General features: G+C 38.8%; 1 protein-coding gene across 1 annotated transcript in view; it reads left to right on the forward strand.

Moving 5' to 3' along the window:
- The window catches only part of Root (ciliary rootlet coiled-coil, rootletin), a 461920-nt gene that overhangs the window by 361287 nt on the left and 76085 nt on the right, over nt 1–24548 (forward strand). Inside the window, exons 24-25 of the mRNA XM_067137854.2 lie at nt 10169–10281; nt 19839–20015. Of these exons, the coding sequence (XP_066993955.2) occupies nt 10169–10281; nt 19839–20015 (290 nt within the window). The remainder of the gene's footprint in view (nt 1–10168; nt 10282–19838; nt 20016–24548) is intronic.

The raw sequence follows: 24548 nt of genomic DNA on the forward strand, positions 1-24548 counted from the left end.
GAGCTTGCATCCGGGAGAGAGTGGATTCGAACCCCACTGTCGGCAGCCCTGAAGATGGTATTCAGTAGTTTCCCATTTTCACACCAGACAAATGTTGAGGCTGTACCTTAATTGAGGCCAAGGCCGCTTCCTTCACACTCCTAGCCCTTTCCTATCCCATCGTTGCCATAAGACCAATCTGTTTCGGTGCGATGTAAAGCAAATTTTTAAAAATTTGGCACGCAGCAGTAATCCTATCTATCGGAGATGAGTGGCAACAGAAGACACAAAGCACATCACAACAAACAATGGTCAATGAAATGTTATTGTTGATTAATTTTATAAGCTTTCTCTAATGTAGCCCTTTCTCATTTAGTTTTCTTTCGAGTCTGCGATATTAGGGCATCTTATAAAATTATTTATAGCGTAGACTGTAGTTCCTCATTCTCCGACTTTACATACCGATTTTTATTCAGTTCGGTTTACCTATTTTTCGTGACTCGGTGCTGATATGGACTTAGTAACAAAAGTCCAAATTCATAAATCTCTGTGATCATAGCCAGGATAGTAATAACGTATAAGACATAAATGATCAGAAATTTAATGCTATATATATGTAGTATTTATCGATACGACCACTAATAACATAAATATTTGAGAATAAAATTTTAGGACTACCCCTAAATTACCATTTCACTCAGCGTGGATAAAATTATTTATGGCCTAGATTATAGCGATCTATTCCCCGACTTTGTATACCGATTTTCATTAAGATAGGACCGCTAATAACATAAATATTTTAGACTTGAATTTTAGGCCTTCCCCTAAGCTACCGTTTTTCTCAGCGCTAATACAATTATTTATAGTCTAAATTGTAGGGACTTGTTCCCTGACTTTGCCTACTGATTTTAATTAAGATACGACCACTAATAACATAAATATTTGAAAATTACAATTTAGGCATTCCCCAAAACTACCATTTCAATCAGCGTGAATACAATTATTTATGGCCTAGATTGTAGCAACTAATTCCCCGACTTTACATACCGATTTTAATGAAATTCTCTTCAGCCGTTTTCTCGTGATGCGTGTACATACACACATACAGACAGACAGAAATTACAGAAAAGTAAAAAGTGCATTTCCTTGTTACTGTGGACATGACCGATACAGAAATACCATTTTTTCAAATTCTGAGCAATGTACAGACAAAACTCTTATTTTATATTGTGCCCCCATGTAGGAAAAGGGTAAGCAGATAATTTCCCAGCGGCTCAATTTCTTCTCAGGGTATCCATTTCTCAAGTAAAATCTGAAGATTTTACGTTAGGTCGCTTAACGTGAGTTTGAAGAGAATACCGGTTTACGGAGGACGTAATACCAAATAATTAATTCACCTGACTAAAGCACCAACGATCTAAGTCCTTGATAAATTAAAATCAGGCATCAACTCAGTCAATTACTTTCTTGGCTTACCAACTAGCTTATCAACTGCGTAAAAGGGAAAGAATTCATCACACACAAATTCTAGAAAACATAATAATAATATTTATTTGAATAAAAGATTGCCCTAGGAAAAAAGTAATGTGATTTAGGGTAGTATTCACGTTGTTACTATGTACAGATAATAATTCAGAGTCACCGGTGGCTTATAAAAAGAAAAATAAATGCAATGTTAAGCTATTTACACCAGTTCCGAAATGAAGTCAAAAATGGATATTACTATTTACAATTGATCACTGGACATCCACAGTCTTCATTGATAACAAGTCATTAAGTTGACGCAAATATCGTTATGATATTTAGATTGCTCATCATCATTAAAATCAGGCTAATTAGATTTGAATAAAATGTATAGTTTAGCAGAATGAAATGTAAAATAAACAAATAGATCTGAGTTTGAATATGAAAATAAATATGAATCTGATCATAAATCTGAACATAAACTTAAACATAAATTCGGACATAAATCTGAACTCATTTAATTTGGTCTTTCTTATAATTATGATGCGCTTCGGTAAAGACTTATGGACTAAGGCATATTTCCCTAATGCCTGTTAAATCTGGCTCCTAGCCTATCATTTCCCTATCCATTATTCTCTTAAAGAATGTAAATTCAAATAAACTCTGTGTCAGAATAAATAAGTTATCTATCTAGCTTTCCACATAATTTTTGATTCACATGCACATCTATTTCAGGCTCTATGTGCTCTCCCTTTGTCATATTCCATAACATTTCTCATCTTCCCAAGTTACTCAATTCATTTGGGCAGTCAGAATGTAAATACTACGCATTTATGCTCGGAAATATATTACCGCATTTATAAATAACATATTTGCATTTGGCCATGAATACCATTATAAAATACATCATAATATTCTCGTACTTGAAATACAGCATCTACTATTGTCATATAATCCCACCAAAATCTCAATTCTACATCAATGTATACCACTCATACCTTAGTTTAGGTCATTCCCGTGGTGTGCTCAGTTTCACGTACATGTATCATTTCACACAAATCCTTACCTCTTATAAATGTGACATGGCATTTCCTTTGATGCAGGCAATCCTTGCCCTCTCCGTAACACATAAATAAACATCCGCATTTCATTATACATTGACTTATTTCGCCGAGTTACCAATACTGTAACATGATTTCAACATTCAACTAACAACTTCATTATCATAACCTCCACTACAACATGTCGTGATTACTCTTATATTACCATGCCAAATATGTCACAATTGCCTTTCTGATAAACACATCTCAAAAACGTTATATATCATAACCCCAAACTGAGTTCCATACTCTTATGTTGCGGAGCAAAGAGTACGTGATTCTACACATTCATCTGAGACGCGCGGACCAAACATAACATAAACATTTAGTATAACCAAAACGAGATTTATCAAAATTCCACAAAGTGTCAAATCATTGCTATCAGCTGTTATAAAAGACACTTCCTTCAAATTCTCGTAACTCATTAGTTATTCTGACCAAAAAAAATGCGGTGGCATATATGTAATGTACTAGAATCTTATTCTACAGTGCTCGATCGCATTACTATAGACTTAAATATCTCACACTTCACTTCCATTATTCACTTGCACTCTTAATTAAATGGTTTTTATCACCAACTTATCAGCACATGCCACAAGTAAATGTATACGCAAGTCAAAAACTACGTAATTAAAATGTAAAGACTTAGCTCGCTTGTCGTTACATTTGGTCCAGTTGTTCCGCCTCCACTCGGATGTCGTTAGCTCTGCGGTCAGGATGTGGGTTAGTCATCTGGTTGGCCGTTGCCTTCCTCATCATAAGTTGATCATCTGGTTGGCCATTGCCTTCCTCATTGTGGGTTGGTCATCTGGTTAGCCGTTGCCTTCCTCATCATGGGTTGGTCATCTGGTTGGCCGTTGCCTTCCTCGTTATGGGTTGGTCATCTGGTTGGCCGTTGCCTTCCTCATCATGGGTTGTTCATCTGGTTGGCCGTTGCCTTCCTCATTGTGGGTTGGTCATCTGGTTAGCCGTTGCCTTCCACATCATGGGTTGGTCATCTGGTTGGCCGTTGCCTTCCTCATTATGGGTTGGTCATCTGGTTGGCCGTTGCCTTCTTCATCATGGGTTGGTCATCTGGTTGGCCGTTGCCTTCTTCATCGTGGGTTGGTCATCTGGTTGGCCATTGCCTTCCTCATCATGGGTTGGTCATCTGGTTGGCCGTTGCCTTCCTCATTATGGGTTGGTCATCTGGTTAGGATGTACCGCTCCCCAGTTTGGTCCATAATACATGCTTAGCAGGCACACATCATATTACTTCTGCTGATAACAAAAATATACATTTCGGAGCAGAAAATTGTCATGATATGATCCATCTGACAATAATAATTCTCCAGTTGTTATTCCTTTTTCTTGCTCTCTGAGATATAACTTTGATCTCGTCGGGATTAAGTTCTCCGTATATATCGGCTCTTTCTGGGAAAATCTCGAAAATTTATTCTTCTTCCTTCTTGAATTAGACCAAGGTAGTCTTCTTGCCGTATGAAAGTATTTCTCTTGGGTTTCAATTGGTCCCTCCTTACAGAATGCGATGCGATTGCTCTTGGGATCCTTCTAGGCGTATATCACCGTATCTTGCTTATTTTTTTTAATATTTTAATTAACTCTGGTTCGTCGGCCGGTGAATTATATTATTTGTTTTACAACGACGATCCCTTTTCTTCACGAATCTCCTCTAAATTCTTGTATCTTCTTTCAATATATAGCTTGTTTACCGGTTACGTCTTCACTCTTGCGATGCAGATCTTTAAGTGAAGTTTTTTAACAATCCCTTCGCTTCTATTCTTTTGTAAAACAATTCACTTGACTCTCTACTGTCCCGTAGTGCCTTCAATATTTGTCCATTCCCAGACATGCATGGCCTTCTATAATATCGCACTACATATATATTCTTTTTATATCATAGATCGGATGGGCCATACCTTCATTCGGCGCCATTTTGAAAGCTGTCTATGAGATGTAAACGGGCACAATATATATAGATGAAGACAGCATAATATTAACAAAGCCAGAAGAAATAAGAAATAGATGGAGGGAGTATTTTCAAAAGTTGCTGAACATGTGAACTAATGACAGTCATTTAACAGATCACTAGGAAAGGCAATTAGTTGATGAAGAAATGGTTAAAGAAATCACAATGAATGAAATTGAAATGGCAGTAAGAAAGATGAGGAATGGAAAAACTTCTGGAATAGATGAAATTTCAGTGGACATGATAAAGGCAGCTGGAGCTGTAGGCCTGCAGTGGACATATCGAGTTCTCAGGATTGTCTGGGAGAATAAGGAGGTCCCTGAGGTTTGGCAAAAAGAAATAATCATCCCAATATTCAAGAAACGCAATAAAAAAGTATTGAAGAACTACAGGGGAATCACTCTGATATCCTATGTTGCTAAGATAATGGAGAGGATACTGAAAAGTAGGATAAGGTTGAGGGTTGAAAATCAGATGCAGGAAAATCAGTTTGGTTTCAGAAGTGGAAGGTCAACAATAGAGCCCATTTTCATTATGAGACAGCTAATGGAAAAGCAATGCGAGTATGGGAATGATATGATGATGACATTCATTGACATTGAAAAGGCATATAACAGTTTCCCCAGGACTAAAGTTTGGGACAGTCTGGTGCAAAAAGGAATTGGACAGGGATTAATAAAAATGATCATGACATTGTACAAGGAATGTTGTAGTTGCGTGCACACACAAGTTGGCAGGACAAGATGGTTCAAAATTACTAGTGGGCTGAGACAGGGAAGTGTTCTATCACCAATCCTGTTTACAATAGTAATGGATGTCAATGGGAGAAGACAACATGAATGGTGAAGAACAGATGGATGTGGTGAATGGGAAGATCAAAGAATGTGGATTGAAAATAACTGTAGAAAAGAGTAAAACTCTTGTTCTTGTTATGACTAGAGGGGAGAAAGAAGGGATACACTTGCAGACAAGCCCCTGGAAGTAGTGCATACGTTCAAATACCTGGGGAGTGAGTTAATGGAGAATACTTGACTGGATGCTGAAATTAGTCAGAGGATTCAAGCTGGAAGCTGTTTCTATCATAGTGTAAGAAACATGTTATAGGACAAGGATGTGCCAATGGAAACAAACTATGTACAAGATGTATTACGTACCCATAACAACTTATGGAGTAGAAACTTGGACAGTAACAAAGAAGGATGAGAGTCGAATACAGACAACCAAAATGAAGTTCTTGAGGAGTATGATAGAAGAGTAGAAGAGACAAAATAAGGAATGAGAAAATCCGGGAAGAAATTGGAGTGGAAAAAATGAATGATAGAATAGAGAAGAGCCGACTAAGGTGGTTTGGGCACATAAAGAGAATGAGTGATGAAAGAATGCCAAAACTGGTGATAGAAATGCAAATGCAAGGAAGGAGAGGCCCCGGACGACCACGATTGAGATGGAAGGACACAATCCAATGCAGTATTAGAGAAAGAAACCTGGACTGGGACACAGTGTTGGAGGAGGAGTGGTGAAAAGACCGAAGAAGGTGGAGAGGAACCATATTTGCCCCTACCCAGCTACAGCTGGATAATGAGGAATGATTATGGTGGTGATGATGATGATGATGGTGATGATAGAAAAACATCTGTGAATGGAGCTTTAAAAACAAACTAAAATTTAATATTTCTGAGCATGTAATTCTTTCTCAAGAGCCAAAGTGCCAGCAAATTTCATTTACTCAACGTTAGGGGAGAACTTGAAGAAAGTCTTAGAGTACAATGACCTTGTTATATTATTCGATCCCAAGTTAACATTCCAAAGTAATACTGAAAGAGCAGCTAACAGTGCTTATAAAATGCTAGGATTCGTCATGCCTAATGTAAAACCATTTAATGGAATAACAGTAATTATTGCACTCGTTTTTCGTTCGTCTCTTTAAGACACTTTTCTTAAATTGATCCACATTGAAAACAACTCCAGCACAACTTCTCATGTACTCAAATGAACTACATAAAGATGTCCCCAGTGGATATTTAATCATGTTATTTCACTTTAACCAAACACAGAATTGTCAAATACCACACATCATGTTATTATAACAAAACTCTTCAATTGTATGATTCTGTGCTCACTATTTTCAACCACAAGCCACGATTGTGAAAACTTTATTTCATGTTTCTATAACGGAACTTTGACGTAACTTCTCAACTAGATGATGTGTTGTAATCAAGATTGTGAATTTTATTCTTCAAGTTTTTATGCAGAACTCAATTTTTAATTCTAATTTATTGTATATATTCATGTCTTTGAGTAGTCAATTTTAAGGTTTTCATGGCTGAAGATGACCTCAAAGGAGGTAAAAACTAGTACTGTAATGTTTTAAGCATTTACATTGTTAATAAAAAGTGTATTGAATAGGCATAACCCAGTAATAAACATCTGTGAAAAAAAAAAATGTCTCAGTCTTTGTTGATCAGCCCTCGTATGATTGTCGTAGCCACAGAAGAGGTGCACCAATTTCCTGAGATGCTAGAGCATGTGTGACAGTCTATGATAATTTACTCTGCGGTTTGTCATGATCCCTCCTTCCCTCCCTTCCGCTCTCCCTTCTACTATCACCAGCACAACACAGTGTTCTTCATGTGATTTGAGTATCTAGGCACGAGCCCTAATCATAGCACTGAGCCAATATACAGCTTGTTGGTGGAATTTATTCCCTCCGTATATCCTCCTACTATCCTACTATCGTATATCACGTCATTAATCTCAATAATTCCTCTGATGAGGTTGATGACAGGAAGGGCACCCAGTGATAAAAACTCGCTACGAAGATTAATCTCACTTCATACCCAACCCCATAAAGAAATAGAACAGGGTTTGTACACATGTATATATACACAGCAGAGTGTCAATAATCTGAACCCTCAATTTTATTAATGTGAGTTTGAAAAAGCACGGGTGTGGTTTACTCTCGGCCGTCTCGACTCTGGTGGCCTGTGCTGTACGATGTAGTGGGGATAGCTGAATCCACATCGAAGAAAAGTTGAAGAGACCTGACCGCCATCCACCTCTCCATCTACCAAACCAATCAATTCTGACAAAACTGTTACAACACACCGCTCATCTCCAGTTGGTCATGGCATGTCGTAGTATAACATAGTTGCTATCAAACTTGTTGTATTCACTGTATAACATTGTGTTTAATGTCTTGATTTTTATATTACTCTGTTCATCTTACTGAAAGGGCATCAAAAGAAACACATTTTTAACATTTGAACAAAAACTAGAAAAAACTTTCTTCAGCTTATCCCAGTTATTTCTGGAGTCGCTGGAGCCACCTAGGCTCATTTTGGTTTTGGCCGGGGGTTTAAGACCGGATGCCCTTCCTGGCATCACGTGATTCTTGAGATGAAAATCTCGACACAGAATCAACCGGGATTCAAACCTCAGCGTTCCAGGTGGGAAGCCAGCAGCTAAGCCACTGAGTTAATCACACACCCCACTTGAACAAAATCTAGAAATTTTTGGAAAAATTGGCAAAGGGTGAAAGTGGTGCTTCTTTAGCTAGACTTTACAGTGTAGGAAAGGTAACAGTCGGTGATTTAAAGCAAAATAAGGAACCAAGTGAGTTGTCCATGCAGTTAGGGTCGCGCAGTTGTGAGCTTGCATTCGGGAGATAGTGGGTTTGGACCCCAGTGTCAGCAGCCCTGAAGATGGTTTTCTGTGGTTTCCCATTTTCATGCCAGGCAAATGCTGGGGCTTGCTGCTTCCATTCCACTTCTAACCCTTTCCTATTCCATAATCACCATAAGACTTATCTGTGTCAGTACAACATAAAAAAAGTTGTAAAAAAAAAAGGACAGTTTAATATAGTATGTCTCTAAATTGGATTCAAAAGAGGAATCTAGGGAACTTAAAAGATTGTGATCAGCAAACAACTCTGAATTAGAAGTTGCTTTTTAAATGTGGTTCACACAGAAAAAGAAGCATGGGTGAACTGATATCAGGACCCCCTGTTTGTGAAAAACCTCTTCAATTCAATGAAAAATTAGGTGGATCACCAGAATTCAAGGCTAGTTCTGGGTGGTTGAAAAATGTTAATTATGGCACAGCATCAGAAAACTTCAAATTCAAGGAAAAAAGCTGTCTGGAGATCCAAATGCTGTGGAATTATACAAAATGAAGTTTGGCACTTTTGTTTCTGAACAAGGTTATGGATGAGATAACATTTATACCGCAGACGAAACAGGCTTAAATTGGCATGCTTTACCATGAAAATCCATAGCTTCTGTTGAGAGATATTAGTCCCAGGTTACAAAGTAAGGACAGTGTGACTGCAATGGTGTGCAGTAACGCAAGTGGCATCCATTCTCTTCCATTATTGATTATCAGGAAAAGCAAACACGCAAGATGTTTTCAAAATGTTATGTGTCTGTTTATGACATACAACTCCCAAGAAAGCTCCTGGGTGACTGCTTTTTTTTTTTTTTTTTTTTTTTTAATGGTTGGTGCTAAAATAAATTTATACCAAGTGTCAAAGTTCAACAGCAAAAGGAACATAAAGCAGGGAAAGTTCTTTTACTCCTAGATAATACACCCACACATCCTTCAATTGAATCTCTTAATGCCACTGATGGAAATTTCCAAGTTCTATTCCTACTGCTACATGTTACAGCAGTAATACATTCTATGGATTAAGACAGTTTTTAAAAGATGAAAAAAGGTTACAGAAGAAACCTTTTGCACGGGCTGTTGTTAGCTGGGCCTGACGATGAACATGTTGTAAGCTTAACAAATAAACTTTTCTTGAAGACTGTGTTTATGTGATTGCTGATGCGTGGGATAGGTTGACAGAAGAATTAAAAAATGGATGGAAAAGATTGTGGCCTGAAGGTATAGAAGCACGAGAAATGACGAAGGGGAGTTTGTGCAAGCTGAATATTTAACTGAAGTTACTACTCTTCTTAATGCCATACACGGCTTCAAAAATTGTGACAAGGACGATGGTAACAAATGATTGATTGTTGATCAAAATGACTTTGGCTACTAAATTTTGAACAATCTCAAAATTCTGACTGCTGTAACAGATAGTGAAGCACCCTTAGATGAAGATGAGGATGTAGCTGAAAACCAGGATGAAAAATACCCTCGGCCTATTCATGGTGAAGATTTCAATGCTCTAGAAAAAGCAATGAATTGGTGGGATAAAATGCTGGAGTGTACGGTAACACAGCTTGCCTATCTACGACAAGTTAGAGACTTGGATGTAAAGAAACAAAGCTCAGTAACAATTTTTTTAAAAGGATGAAATGCTTTTTTAAATCTATCTAGTGTTGTTTGTAGTACAGTATGTAGGCATATTGAAATCTTTAAAGTTAATAAAGTATATTGTTAAAATGATTTTTTGTGTCGCTTATGTTCTATGTTTGAAAATTTGAACGATGTGATATTCCAAACAGGGCTGAACATCAATTAGTTCAGATTATATCGACGCACTACTGTATATGATCATCTTGAAGGTCTCATTATAATGTAGTCTCAGGCTACTTGCTGTTCTCTGTAATCACATTCAGAGAATTCAACCAGCTTCCAGAATGATAATAAAATAAATATGACACACTACAACCACTAGTTTAATTAAATCATTATCAGAATTTTTAAATTGCAGTTCCTGACCATGGTGATAGCAGAGGAGATATGTTGGTGGATGTGGATCCAGAAATGGTCAGAAAAGGCGTTCGCTCCCTCATGCAGCAGGTGGCCCAGATTGAACGAGAAAGGGTGAGTAAGAAAGACACTACATTGTGCTCTAAATGGAAATGTTATACTTAAGCCTGCATATTATATCTATATATATAAAATAAGAGTTTTGTCTGTACATTGCTCAGAATTTGAAAATAATGGTATTTCTGTATCAGTCATGTCCATAGTAACAAGGAAATGCTCTTTTTACTTTTTTGTAATGTCTGTCTGTCTGTCTGTCTGTCTGGCTGTCTGTCTGTCTGTATGTATGTATGTATGTATGTACACTGACTGACAGAGCAAATGCAACACCAAGAAGGAGTGGTTCGAAAGGGATGAAAGTTGGGGAAAAAACAGAGACGGCACGGACGAATAATTGATGTTTATTTCAAACCGATATGCAGATTACATAATGCGCATGGCATCGACTCAGTAGGATGTAGGACCACCGCGAGCGGCGATGCACGCAGAAACACGTCGAGGTACAGAGTCAATAAGAGTGCGGATGGTGTCCTGAGGGATGGTTCTCCATTCTCTGTCAACCATTTGCCACAGTTGGTCGTCCGTACGAGGCTGGGGCAGAGTTTGCAAACGGCGTCCAATGAGATCCCACACGTGTTCGATTGGTGAGAGATCCGGAGAGTACGCTGGCCACGGAAGCATCTGTACACCTCGTAGAGCCTGTTGGGAGATGCGAGCAGTGTGTGGGCGGGCATTATCCTGCTGAAACAGAGTATTGGGCTGCCCCTGAAGGTACGGGAGTGCCACCGGCCGCAGCACATGCTGCACGTAGCGATGGGCATTTAACGTGCCTTGAATACGCACTAGAGGTGACGTGGAATCATACGCAATAGCGCCCCAAACCATGATGCCGCGTTGTCTAGCGGTAGGGCGCTCCACAGTTACTGCCGGATTTGACCTTTCTCCACGCCGACGCCACACTCGTCTGCGGTGACTATCACTGACAGAACAGAAGCGTGACTCATCGGAGAACACGACGTTCCGCCATTCCCTCATCCAAGTCGCTCTAGCCCGGCACCATGCCAGGCGTGCACGTCTATGCTGTGGAGTCAATGGTAGTCTTCTGAGCGGACGCCGGGAGTGCAGGCCTCCTTCAACCAATCGACGGGAAATTGTTCTGGTCAATATTGGAACAGCCAGGGTGTCTTGCACATGCTGAAGAATGGCGGTTGACGTGGCGTGCGGGGCTGCCACCGCTTGGCGGCGGATGCGCCGATCCTCGCGTGCTGACGTCACTCGGGCTGCGCCTGGACCCCTCGCACGTGCCACATGTCCCTGCGCCAACCATCTTCGCCACAGGCGCTGCACCGTGGACACATTCCATCCCTATGGGTATCGGCTGCGATTTGACGAAGCGACCAACCTGCCCTTCTCAGCCCGATCACCATACCCCTCGTAAAGTCGTCTGTCTGCTGGAAATGCCTCCGTTGACGGCGGCCTGGCATTCTTAGCTATACACGTGTCCTGTGGCACACGACAACACGTTCTACAATGACTGTCGGCTGAGAAATCACGGTACGAAGTGGGCCATTCGCCAACGCCGTGTCCCATTTATCGTTCGCTATGTGCGCAGCACAGCGGCGCTTTTCACATCATGAGCATACCTCAGTGACGTCAGTCTACCCTGCAATTGGCATAAAGTTCTGACCACTCCTTCTTGGTGTTGCATTTGCTCTGTCAGTCAGTGTATGTATGTATGTACACGCATCATGAGAAAACGGCTGAAGAGAATTTAATGAAAATCGGTATGTGAAGACGGGATATGGCCCGCTACAATCTAGGCTATAAAAAATTTTACTCACGCTGAGTGAAATGGTAGTTTAGGGGAAGCCCTAAAATGTAATTCTCAAATATTTATATTATTAGTGGTCCTATCGATAAATACTACATAACTAAAATTATATAGAATTAAATTTCCGATCATTTATTTCATACATTGTTACCATACTGGTTTTGATAACACACATATTCGTGAATTTGTATTTTTGTTGCCAAGTCCATATCAACACCGAGCCACGAGAAAATGGGTTAACAGAATTTAATGAAAGTCGGTATATAGAGTGGGGGAATAAGAAACTACAGACTAAGTTTATAAACAGTTTTACCCGACCTGTATAAAATTGTAGTTTAGGGGAAGGCGCCTAAAATTTAATTTTCAAATACCTATGTTATTGGTCCTATCGAAAAGTACTACATAACAAATGTTATAGAGAATACAATTTCCAATCATTTATGTTTTGTTCAATTTTACCGTACCGACTATGATAAGAGTGGTATTTCAGAGTCGGAAGAAAACTAAATGTGAAGGCCTACAATACTGAAAGCGCATAACATTGATCAACAATAACATTACATTGACCATTGTTTGTGGTGATGTTCTTTGTGTCTTATGCTGCCGCTCAACTCGGATAGATGGGATTACTGCTGCGTACCGAGTATAACAGCCTGACAGTACTGGCGAGAAATAGCTGGGGAGTTAGAAAATTTTTTTCTTTAGCATGTCATTCCTCTGGTTCATACATTTTCTGATACCGTTCTGCTGGTACGTAACTCACTGGTTCATCATAGTATTCCAGTTATTCGATCCCTACTCTGACGTCCTGTTTTGATGAGCGATGTGCACTCTTAAGGCAAAAGCTCACTTAGTAGTAGTAGTAGTAGTAGTAGTAGTAGTAGTAGTAATAGTAGTAGTAGTAGTAGTAGTAGTAGTAGTAGTATGACCTGGTCTAGAATTACAATTTAGGCATCAACCCTGAAAAGAGCCATTTCTTAAAAGAAGCTTCTTCCTCTTAACTTTTATGAAATTCTACATTCATTTTATTCAAAATTAGCAGTGAAGAGGGGGTTTGGAGGAATTTGCCTCAAGTCATATAGTTTTTTCCGCCGCCAATGTAGTGAATTGAGATTTTCCGACTCATCGAGTACTCCTAGGAAACAGATTAATAAAAGGGCATAGTTTTTTGCTCTGGGACTCTCCACTATTCGACACACACACACACCCGGCCCGAAAAAAGTCTAAGAGTTTTCACGGATCACGGCTGTCTGCAGCCTGGTCATTCCAGCTCTGGAACTTTGGACTGTTAGATCGGCAGCGTAGTACTGTTCGTTAAAAGTGAGCAAATGTGTGGTTTTTCATTTGATTGAGTATTTCATGTGAAATCATTGCTTTTACTCGCGCCATTCCTACTGACGTCATTGTAATAACCTATGTTCATTTAAGTTGGGAAAAACCACTAAGACAGTCTTTCTGAGGATGTAAAAAGGCAGATGGAGAGTTAGTGCCTGCCATTATAGTGAAAACTCCCCAACCTGATTGTTAATGATGGTAGGCACGCGGATCTACCATTACAATGAAAATTCCCTAACGCAGTCTTCATATGGGAAAAGACGTTTGGTGATTTCTCCGTCGGTTTGTAGGGTAACAGTAAGAGATATGCAATTTAATACAGTCTTGCTCAAAACGTGTACTCTACCTAACCTACAATTCTGTATACATTGTAGAATTCCATAGCGAAGCACGGGTACATCAGCTAGTATTAAATAAATTTAAAAATTCATTATATGGAGTGACGTGTGTGAGAGAGCATTGTACATTTGTAAAATAGAGTTACATTAAATGTCATTTTTATGGTAAACTAGCTGATGACCCATGCTTCGCTATGGAATTCTACATTGTATACAGAATTGTAGGTTAGGTAGAGTACACATTGTGAGCAAGACTGTATTAAATGGCATAGCTCTTAACATTACCCTGGAAATGCGCCGGAGAAGTCACCAAACGTCTTTTCTCATATGAAGACTGAATTTTCATTGTAATGGTAGGCCCGCTTGCCTACCATCAGTCACAATCAGGTTGGAGAACTGCATTATAACGGCAGATACTCACTCTCCCCCTGCCTTGTTACATTCTCAGAAAGACTGTCTTAGTGGTTTTCCCAACTGAAATGAACGTAGGTCATCACAATGACGTCAGGAGGAATGGCGCGAGTAAAAGCAATGATTTCACATTAAACACTTGATCAAATGGAAAACCAAAGATTTTCTCACTTTTAACGAACAGTACTACGCTGCCGATGTAACAGCCCAAAGTTCCAGAGCTGGAATGACCAGACCTCAGACAGCCTTGATCCGTGAACACTCCTAGTCTTTTTTCGGAGGGGGGAGGTCGAATAATGGAGCGTCCCAGGGCAAAATCTATGCCCTTTTACTAATCTGTTTCCTAAGAGTACCCGATGAGTCGGAAAATCTCAATTCACTACACCGGCGGGGGAAAAATCTATCTGACTTGGAGGCAATATTTTCCTCCAAGCCAGAGGAGAAACCCTCTCTTCACTGCTAATTTTGAATAAAATGAATGTAGAATTTAATAAAAATGAAGAGGAAGAAGCTCTTTTTGATTTATTGAATTGTGGTGCTATAATTTGGAATATGCCTAAATAGTAAATCTAAACCAGGTCATACTACTACTAAGTGAGCCTCTACCTTAAGAGTGCACACTGCCCATTCAAAACAGTGCATCAGAGTAGGGATCGAATAGCTGGAATACTATGATGAACCAGTGAGTTATGCACCGGCAGTACGGTATCAGAAAATGTATGAACCAGAGGAATGGCATGCTAAAGAAGAAAGTTTTCTAACTCCCTAGCTATTCTCCACCAATATTCAGTCATGCTACCTCCAAGGCTCAAACGGCAGCGCGTTGGCCTCTCACCGCTGAATTCCGTGGTTCAAATCCCGGTCACTTCATGTAAGATTTGTGCTGGACAAAGCGTTGGCGGGACAGGTTTTTCTCCGGGTACTCTGGTTTTTTCTGTCATCTTTCATTCCAGCAACACTATCCACTATCATTTCATCTGTCAGTCATTAATCACTGCCCCAGAGGAGTGCGACAGGCTTCGGCAGCCGGCACAGTTCCTATCCTCGCCGCACGATTGAGGCTTATTTCATTCCATATCTGACCCGGTCACTGACTGGAGGTTTTCATTTTCATTCAGTCAAGCTGTTATACTCAGTACACAGCAGTAATCCCATCTATCCGAGTTGAGCGGCAGCATAAGAGACAAAGAACATCACCACAAACAATGGTCAATGCAATGTTATTGTTGATCAATGTTATGCGCTTTCAGTATTGTAGGCCTTCACATTTAGTTTTCTTCCAACTCTGAAATACCACTCTTATCATAGTCGGTACGGTAAAATTGAATAAAACATAAATGGTCGGAAATTGTATTCGCTATAACTTTTGTTATGTAGTACTTGTAGATAGAACCAATAACATAGGTACCGGTATTTAAAAATTAAATTTTACGCACCTCCCTAAACTACAATTTCATACAGGGTGAATAAAATTGTTTATAACTGAGACTGTAGTTTCTTATTCTCCGGCTCAATGTACCGACTTTCATTAAGTTCTGTTAACCCATTTTCTCGTGGCTCGGCGTTGATATGGACTTGACAACAAAAATCAAATTCATAAATATCTGCGTTATCAAAGCTGGTATGGTAACAATGTATGACATAAATGATCGGAAATGTAATTCTATATAACTTATGTAGTATTTATCGATAGGACCACTAATAATATGAATATTTGAGAATCAAATTTTAGGCTTTCCCCTAAACTACCATTTCACTCAGCGTGATGAAAATGATTTATAACCTAGATTGTAGTGGCTCATCCCCCAACTTCACATACCGATTTTCATTAAATTCCCTTCAGCCATTTTCTCGTGATGCGTGTACATACATACAGACAGACAGACAGAAATTACGGAAAAGTAAAAAGTGCATTTCCTTGTTACTATGGACATGCCCGATACAGAAATACCATTCTTTTCAAATTCTGAGCAATGTATAGACAAAACTCTTATTTTATATATATATAAGCATTATCAGCACAGTCAGGTTCAAACTGTAGACATGCAAATATTTCATATTTCTACTGTACTTTAGAATCTTTCCATAAGCTTTGCTTAAATGTTTATTGTTCTACTGTAAACCATGTTTATTTCCAGTTGAATCAGTTATGTTGAAAGAATCTGAATACAACAGAGTTATGAGAATACGCTGTATTTTTAAACGAGTTAAGGAAAAAGAAATTCTGGTACCTTTACTGTCATTTTTTCTTTAAATACAATATATACGGTAATAATTAATTATTCATGAATAATGAAAATATATTACTATATTTCAAGAGTTTTTCCTTTAATATTCGTCTTCTTCTTGAGGTCATTCTTAGGTGGCCAACTGAAAGAGTTCTTAACAAATTGCATATAACTGGTATCACCATGGAGTATCTAGACATACAGTTCTTGATATTTACGTGCATCAATATCAACAGAGAGCATTTTGAACATTTGATGTAAGAAAGAGTTTCATGTGGTATGCTGGTACATTCTGTTCCTGTATGTTTCCCATGATTAATGTACAATGAGTTATTGAAAATGAGTCCCAATATGGAAATAAAGTATTTCAAGACCCTTGTCTGCATAACATATTTTCATCTTTTATGTGTGAGGAATATGTCCTGAAAATTTGGCTGCACTGTCAAATGGGGTGAAGTTGACAGATTTTACATTTCACATTTAAATATTTCTAGAATAAAAAATGATGGAAAGCTCATTTATCTTTTAAAATTTATGTCTAAGCCACTACTAACAATATTCATGGTCTTTGCAAATGTCATATGTTACCGATGAAGAGGAAACAGTCGTGTCATGTTTACCTTAACCCCATTATTGGGTGAAGTTGATGGGCAACTTTTTTTAAATTGTTTTATTTTTCATTAAATTTGCTTTTATAGTAATGTGGTGTGAATTGACTGGTCTAAATCTATGTTAATATGAAGAATGTGATATAAACTTAAAACAAAATTTTAATATGCTTAAACAACCAATAAATATTATGAATGAAGAATTTTCACACAAGTTTTCACAAATAAAGCCTGTTCTTCTTTCACACTAAAAACAGTCTGACCACCTTGATTTTTATCATGGCAACCGTGAATTCGGTTCATGAGAGTTCCTTTAGTGATATCACTTTGCTTCCTTTATTTTTCCTTCTAACACTTCTTTTAAACACGATAAAACTGACTCTCACTAACACCAAATCAAAAGTGAAGTTTAGGGGTGAAATATCAGAGTCATTTGGAATTAAAAATGGACTAAGGCAGGAAATGGGCTCTCACCACTATTATTTAATTGTGCTCTAGAAATGGTAATGAGGGAATGGTTTAGGAAATGGCCCTCAAAAATAAAGATTGGTCAAAAAATCAAAACAAATTGCCTGGGTTTCACCATCGAGTTAGCATTACTAGCAGTTGACATAAAAGAAACAAAAACCCAGATATCAGAACTTCAAAACATTGCAAATAAAATTGGCCTCAAAATATCATTTGAAAATAAACAGAAATTATGCCCCAAAAACCAACACAACTAAAAGAAGTTACCATAAATGGTAATAAAATCAAAATAGTAACTCAATTTAAATATCTTGGGGAAGTAATAATACATAACCTAAATGAAAAAATACTGGGCAAGTTGGTCGTGCGTTTAGAAGCGCGTGGCTGTGAGCTTGCTTCCGGCACATAGTAGGCAACCCTGAAGATGGTTTTCCGTGGTTTCCCATTTTCACACCAGGCAAATGCTGGGCCTTGGCTGCTTCCTTCCAATTCCTAGGCCTTTCCTATCCCATCGTCGCTGTAAGACCTATCTGTGTCTGTGTGACGTAAAGCCACTAGCGAAAAAGAATTTAAAATCTCAGGCCAAACAAGGACGAATAGATTAGCTAAAGCACAAAAATTAACATGGGACATCTACTAAAAGAAATGTCTATCAGTAAATGCAAAAATGAAACACTACGACACAGTTATAAAACTGGAAGCTACATATGCAGCAGAAACTCTTTTTCACCTGATTAAACAACCAAAGACTGACAGACTTCAGAAAATTGAAAGGAGGTTTGGAAGAACCTGCATTAACAAACAATATCAGAAAGATGGACAGTGGCGGGTAATACCTAACAAAGTCGTGTACAAACCCATTACAGATACTATGTGTAAGAGGAGACTGGGATTCTTTGGACACATTATGAGGATGCAAGATTCAAGACTTCTGAAACAACTAGTACAACACAATCTTGTATCAAAAAATACCACAACAGGATGTAAATGGATCAGAGAAATAAGAGAGGATCTGAAGGAAATAGGCCTTACAACAGGGAACACCACGAATAAGATAAAATTGAATACAAAACTCAAGAATACAAACCTCCGCTTTACCCTTAAGCGAAACAAACCCACAACACGCACATTTTCAACCAAGGAAAGAGCACAATGATCAGAGTGTCTGAAGAAGTACTGGGAGGACCTCAAAGCCCGAACTATCCCTTCAAAGAGACCTGAACGATGGAGTGACTAAAGTGATCCTATGCGGCCATAAAACAAGAAGAAGAAGAAATTATGAAAATATTTAATGCATAACATATATACATTGTTAAGGAACATTTCCCAATTTTTCGGTCAGATTGAACCCGGCAGTCACGTTCACCCTATTTGACGGCACCTTATTATTATACTCTGTATAATATGAATTTTGTCACAGCTAAGAGAAAATGTAATAAGTTACCGCCAGTCTTCTCTACAAGATCTGTAAAACTGTATGGTGGTCTGTCCATGCTCCCTAGGCACTTCTTGTCGTAAGAAGTTTTGGTTATTAATCCTTTCCAGAATTGCTTACCAGTATACAGTTGGTTAAAAGATTTACAATTAATTACTTCTACATTTTTAACACTTTTTATTACCACAGTGATTTTTAAAAGTAAGCTAAGAGAGAATAGTCCTCTCCCTTCAGAAGGAATGCACTGAAATATGAACACAAATTGTAAGTATGTGATAACTCCTTGAATTAGTACTGTACTGTCCACCTCCATAGCGTAACATTTAGCATTATTAGGTGCCATCCTCAAAGGTCTAGGTTTGATTTCCAGTACTGCTAGAAATGTAAGAATGGTAACAGGGCTGGTATGTGGTTCACCGAGCTCGTTAACTGCAGTCGCTTAAGTGTGGCCAGTATCCAGTATTCGGGAGATAGTAGGTTCGAACCCCACTGTCGGCAGCCCTGAAAATGGTTTTCCGTGGTTTCCCATTTTCACACCAGGCAAATGCTGGGGCTGTACCTTAATTAAGGCCACGGCCGCTTCCTTCACACTCCTAGCCCTTCCCTGTCCCATCGTCGCCATAAGAACACCTGCTCACATGCCTGAAAATGGCTGCACCACCTGGAGATGAGGACGAGTTTACTTTGGTACTGTACTAGCTTCTTAGTGAGGTAGTCATAGTTTAATACCAGGAAATGTGTGCAAAAATTTTAAAAAGTTGTGTCATTCACCTGTAGTTCAGATTCCATTTAAAACTGTAGAGCCTGAAGTCATAAACTCAAAATGTTAAAAATTGCTGAAATTCAAAAGATATTGTCACTTATACAGTACAGTGTTGATGAAGAAATATCAGTTTTCATGCCATCTTATTCCCTACCTCTTATTTCTCTGTCATTCAAATTTTCTCAATATTTTTACAGGATGATCTGAAAACTCAAATATGCAGTGCAAGACGTCAGTTGCAAGAATCTCATGAACTTCAGAATAAAGGAGATGCTAAATTAAGTACAGCTCTTCAGAATCTTCGTGTATGTCAGGATGAGAAAGGTGCGCTTGAAGCCAAATTGGGACAGAAGACAGCTGCATTACAAGCACAGGTAAGTGGAATTGTTAAAAAAAATATTTCTCTTCAGTATTGCAATGTGACAGAGGTGATAAATTAACACACAACTGATAGCATTTTCATTCTACGACTAAGTTTTATTTAATTGTTATTACTTATAAACTAACACAGTTGCACTAGTTCACATTTTGCATTCTCAATCACTTATGCATTCACAGTCACACCAGTCACACAGTTTACACTCGCCAGTACTACATACTTACACAGTCTCAATGGTACACAGTTACGTATTACTTAATTTCAATCATGCACGTCGTACACTGTCTGTCAACTACAAGCCTCAGTGCTCATTCGTTGGTTGTACACTCAGCAGTCATCATTTGATTACACACGCCAGTCTCCCATGCTGCCATGCGCTCACAGACTGCAGACAGAGACTGAACTCATTATGGAACCAAACACAACTTCACAGTAGACACTTAACTGGGACAGAACTCCAACTGAACGTGACGGCCGTACTCATACAGTACTCAGTACTCCAGGGCAGTACCACACACAGTACTCGGTACTCTATGGCAGTACACACGCATATTACTCGGTAATCCACAGCAGTACACACACAGTATTTGGTACTCCATGGTAGTTCACATGCACTACTTGGTACTCCTCAACAGTACACAGACAGTACTCCGTACTCCATCCACTTGTACGACACACACAATTTGCTCCCTCCATACTCCACGGCGACAGTCTGTCAGTACTCTGACACAGAACCGACATTGAACTCAACTCAACTTCACTCCTCTGTACTAACAACAGTCAACTCCATGACGACAGTCACTCTAACTGGCTGGCTGCCTGCCCTATATGGGCTAGGCCTAGCAGCCATGAATAATCCAGAAGGCAGATTCCCCAGAACTTTCTCCTTCAGAATATTCTGGGCTAGAGACCTAGATCTTTCCAGGGAGCCGTAGAGAGGGGAACGGCGTCCCGCTCCTCACTTTGTCCTTCAAGAGTGGTGGGTCATGTGTCAGCGGGGCAAAGCCAGTAACCTAGCAGAGATGTCGCTCACGGGCAAAGCAAGACTAACTTACTCCTCTCATTTCAAAACAACATAGCAGCTATCCTACGACATTGCCCCCTCCTTAAGGCTGCTTGTCCCGAGCTGCTTCACGATGCTGTGCCAGACAATCCAAATGGACAACCATCATCCACTGGTCTGGGAGACCACATTGTTGATTCAGGCGACGAATCTGATTCTGGCCCTCCCATGACAACTGAAACTTTGGTGACTTTCCTCTCATCTATGCCTTAATTTGCTTCCGGGGACTGTACGCCTTCGTCGTCCACTGGTACAGCACACGTGACTCGGATTCTCTTAAAATATGTATTTATATTAACATTTTGTGAAAATATGTGTTTTTATGTGAAATAATAAGATTAGGTTTGTTATGCGTGGAGATACACAATTGGAGTAACAAACTTTAAAAATTGTGTTAAAACATATGCAAAAACTGTAATTACATAAAATGCGCTCCCTGGTGATTACCCTAATTAATATTTCTCCTTATATTAACCCCTAGGTATCTACAGTGATCCCCATGAAATGCTTTCATCCCATCGTTGACAAGATGTTTCCTCTTAAACCCTGACTTTTACCACATTTACCATCATATAATTGTCTGCTGTCCATGTCACAACATTTTTTTTTTTTCCCCTCTTAATCCTGTAACCTATTTATTAATACAGTATAACATCATCTGCAATAAAACATTATCTGTGATTTCAGTCCTTTACACACATCATTTATATTGTTGGCAAATGAGTGGATAGATAGGCTGTTCAAATGTCAAAAGTCGCTCATGGAGATTCCGTCCGAGTTTGTAAAATGTTGAATAAATCTTCATAAAAACACCCTGCAAAAGAAAATTGAACTATCAAAGATGCAGTGCCATAATAAAGTTAAAGAATATTGTTTATTGTATCACAGGGATACACAACCTGAAAATGTAAACTTTTACATACTTAAAGTGTTTTTAATAATAATGTTATAGGTTTTATGTCCACTAACTACTTTAATGGTTTTCGGAGATCCTGAGATGCTGAAATGTTGTTCCGCAAGAGTACTTTTACATTCTGGTAAATCTACCAACACAGGGCTGATGTATTTCAGCGCCTTCAGATACCATCAGACTGAGCCAGTATTGAACCTGGCAACTTGGGCTCAGAAAGCTAGTGCCTTGACTCTCTGAGCCACTCAGCCTGGCTCAAAATGTTTTTCTTCCAATATCTAATGCAAATAAACAGTAATAATGAAAAGGTTACAATTTAACATTGTGTTTCTTTTTTGTGAAAGTTGTCCCTTCTTTACTCTGCCTTGGTACTGTGTATGATCTCCTCCGGTAATGTTATGGTATCTGACATGCTGTGGTGTGCTTGTGATCAGTACATTGATGTCATCTTGAAGAAGAGGTCCTGTTCCAACTAGGCAATTCTAATGAGGTCTGAGAGTGTCTATGGAAGTTATGGACTATCAAAAACAGTCATATTCAGCCTGTCTTGTGCATGCTTAATGTAGTTCATGTCTGAGATATTAGTTGGCCAATTCATAGGGTTGATACCTGCCTCTCACATGGAAGTTCCTCGCTGATGCACCTCGATCAGGGCAAGCATTGTCATACCTGAAAGGTTGTACAGATATTCTAAGAATTTCATTTGTATACCACTGGGCAGTTTGGTTAACATCCTTACTTCATATCAAAGGTGTTCGACAAGCATGCGTAATCTCAGACCAAAACATTACACCACCACCACCAACATTAATGTATGCATCTCATCAATGTGCTGGTACTTTCCATCGTCGTGTATCTGGCCTGAATGATGTCCGTGTTTCATCTGCAAACATGACATTATGCCATTCATCCAAGGTCCATCTTCTTTCCCAACACAATGACAATTCCCTAGTGTGTCACAGTAGAACGTGCTTAAAAGCCTTCTCCATTGACATTTTCATCATGGCTAAAACACCGTTGAAATTTGTATCACTTCCGAGTAATCTAACACTTGTTTCCTCCCGTTTTCTGCACGACTGGATGTCGCATTCCTAACTTAAAATATTTTCTTCGTCTTGCTCATTAGCTCTTATTTTTTAATGACTTCGTGTCGTGTTTCTCCTGTTTAGCGCATGTCAGTGCCGTTCTGTTTCTGCCTTGTACTGCTAGCTTTGGCAGTCCACTTAACTACGAGGCTCCTTCGCCTCTGGCCAGTCAGAGCTCAGAGCCATTGTTGATCTGTCTGCTGCTTCTGGTAAACTTGTAGGAGCCACTGTACTCGCCGCTTGACTATGTTGGAGGAAGGACATGTTTCCTACCTGCTCCAGGTTCTGGCTTCTGCCCACATTATGGATCCGACATAATTTATTTCAGTGTGAGGGTGTTTCCCATCCTCAGAAGAGTTATTTATTTTCTTTCTTGAAAATTGTCCCATCTTCTTCTGTTGTAAATGAGGTATCTGCTTGATATGATCATTACGTGAGTATGGAGTAACTGATGCTTAAGCGTTACTACAAGCCCAATGCTGCATCTGTTTCTTCTTATTCTTAATTGAATATTGCCTTCAAAGACTGGAATGATGTTTTGGGAAATTTCCACTCTTCTAGAACTTCAGTGTGTTTAATACCTTCACAATTACAACCATCGTCCTAACTTGGTACCTTTTTTTTTTAGCAGAAACTATTCATTTGTTAAGAATGAAGCCATATTTTCCAGTGTCGACTTAGTTAAATGCAATAAAAACTTTCCAGTCTGTCAAACACACAGCAATTACAATATAAATTATAACACTATAAACATACCTGTAAACTATATATATGTATATTAATGTGTATTTTACAGGTATGTTTATAGTGTTATAATTTATATTGTAATTGCTGTGTGTTTGACAGACTGGAAAGTTTTTATTGCAGAAACTATTCATGAATTTGGGTTTCCATTGTAGAAATTAAATTACATGTCCTAAGAGACCTTGATTCATATGTGTAAGAAGGTTTATTATGTTTCATCTAATTTAGGGTATTATCATAATTTATTATTATTAATTTTGTTTCTGGGTAGCTTTAATGTGACTCAAAGGAATTAACCCTATGGATAGGTTTAATGACCATGCAAGTTTTCACCAGGGTGTCAGAAATTAAATTTGGTTTCTTTCTTATTTTATTCCTGCAGCTCCACGCTGTTGTTGTTTTTTATTTATTTTATTTATCTTGTAATTTGGTGTTTGTGTCCTTCTGGTTTACTTTGGTTCTCCCTTGTAAAGACCATTGTTATGCTTCAATTTCGGAATTAGTTGTTTGCTGACCTTGTTGGCGTATGTTGGTTGCCATGTCTACTTGGTAGCGATGGTGACGATTGTTGTTTTGTTGACGAGGGTTTTAAAAAAAATTCTTTTTTTTTTTTTTTTTTGCATCATGTCGGTAATGTCTTGCATCCATGTGGAGTTTGGTCATGTTGTCCTACCTTTCACGTGACCTTATGAATTTTTCTTCTCTCATTTGAGTTTGTTTCATCTG

The sequence above is a fragment of the Anabrus simplex genome, chromosome 1, assembly GCF_040414725.1.
Source record: "Anabrus simplex isolate iqAnaSimp1 chromosome 1, ASM4041472v1, whole genome shotgun sequence".
Classification (NCBI taxonomy): domain Eukaryota; kingdom Metazoa; phylum Arthropoda; class Insecta; order Orthoptera; family Tettigoniidae; genus Anabrus; species Anabrus simplex.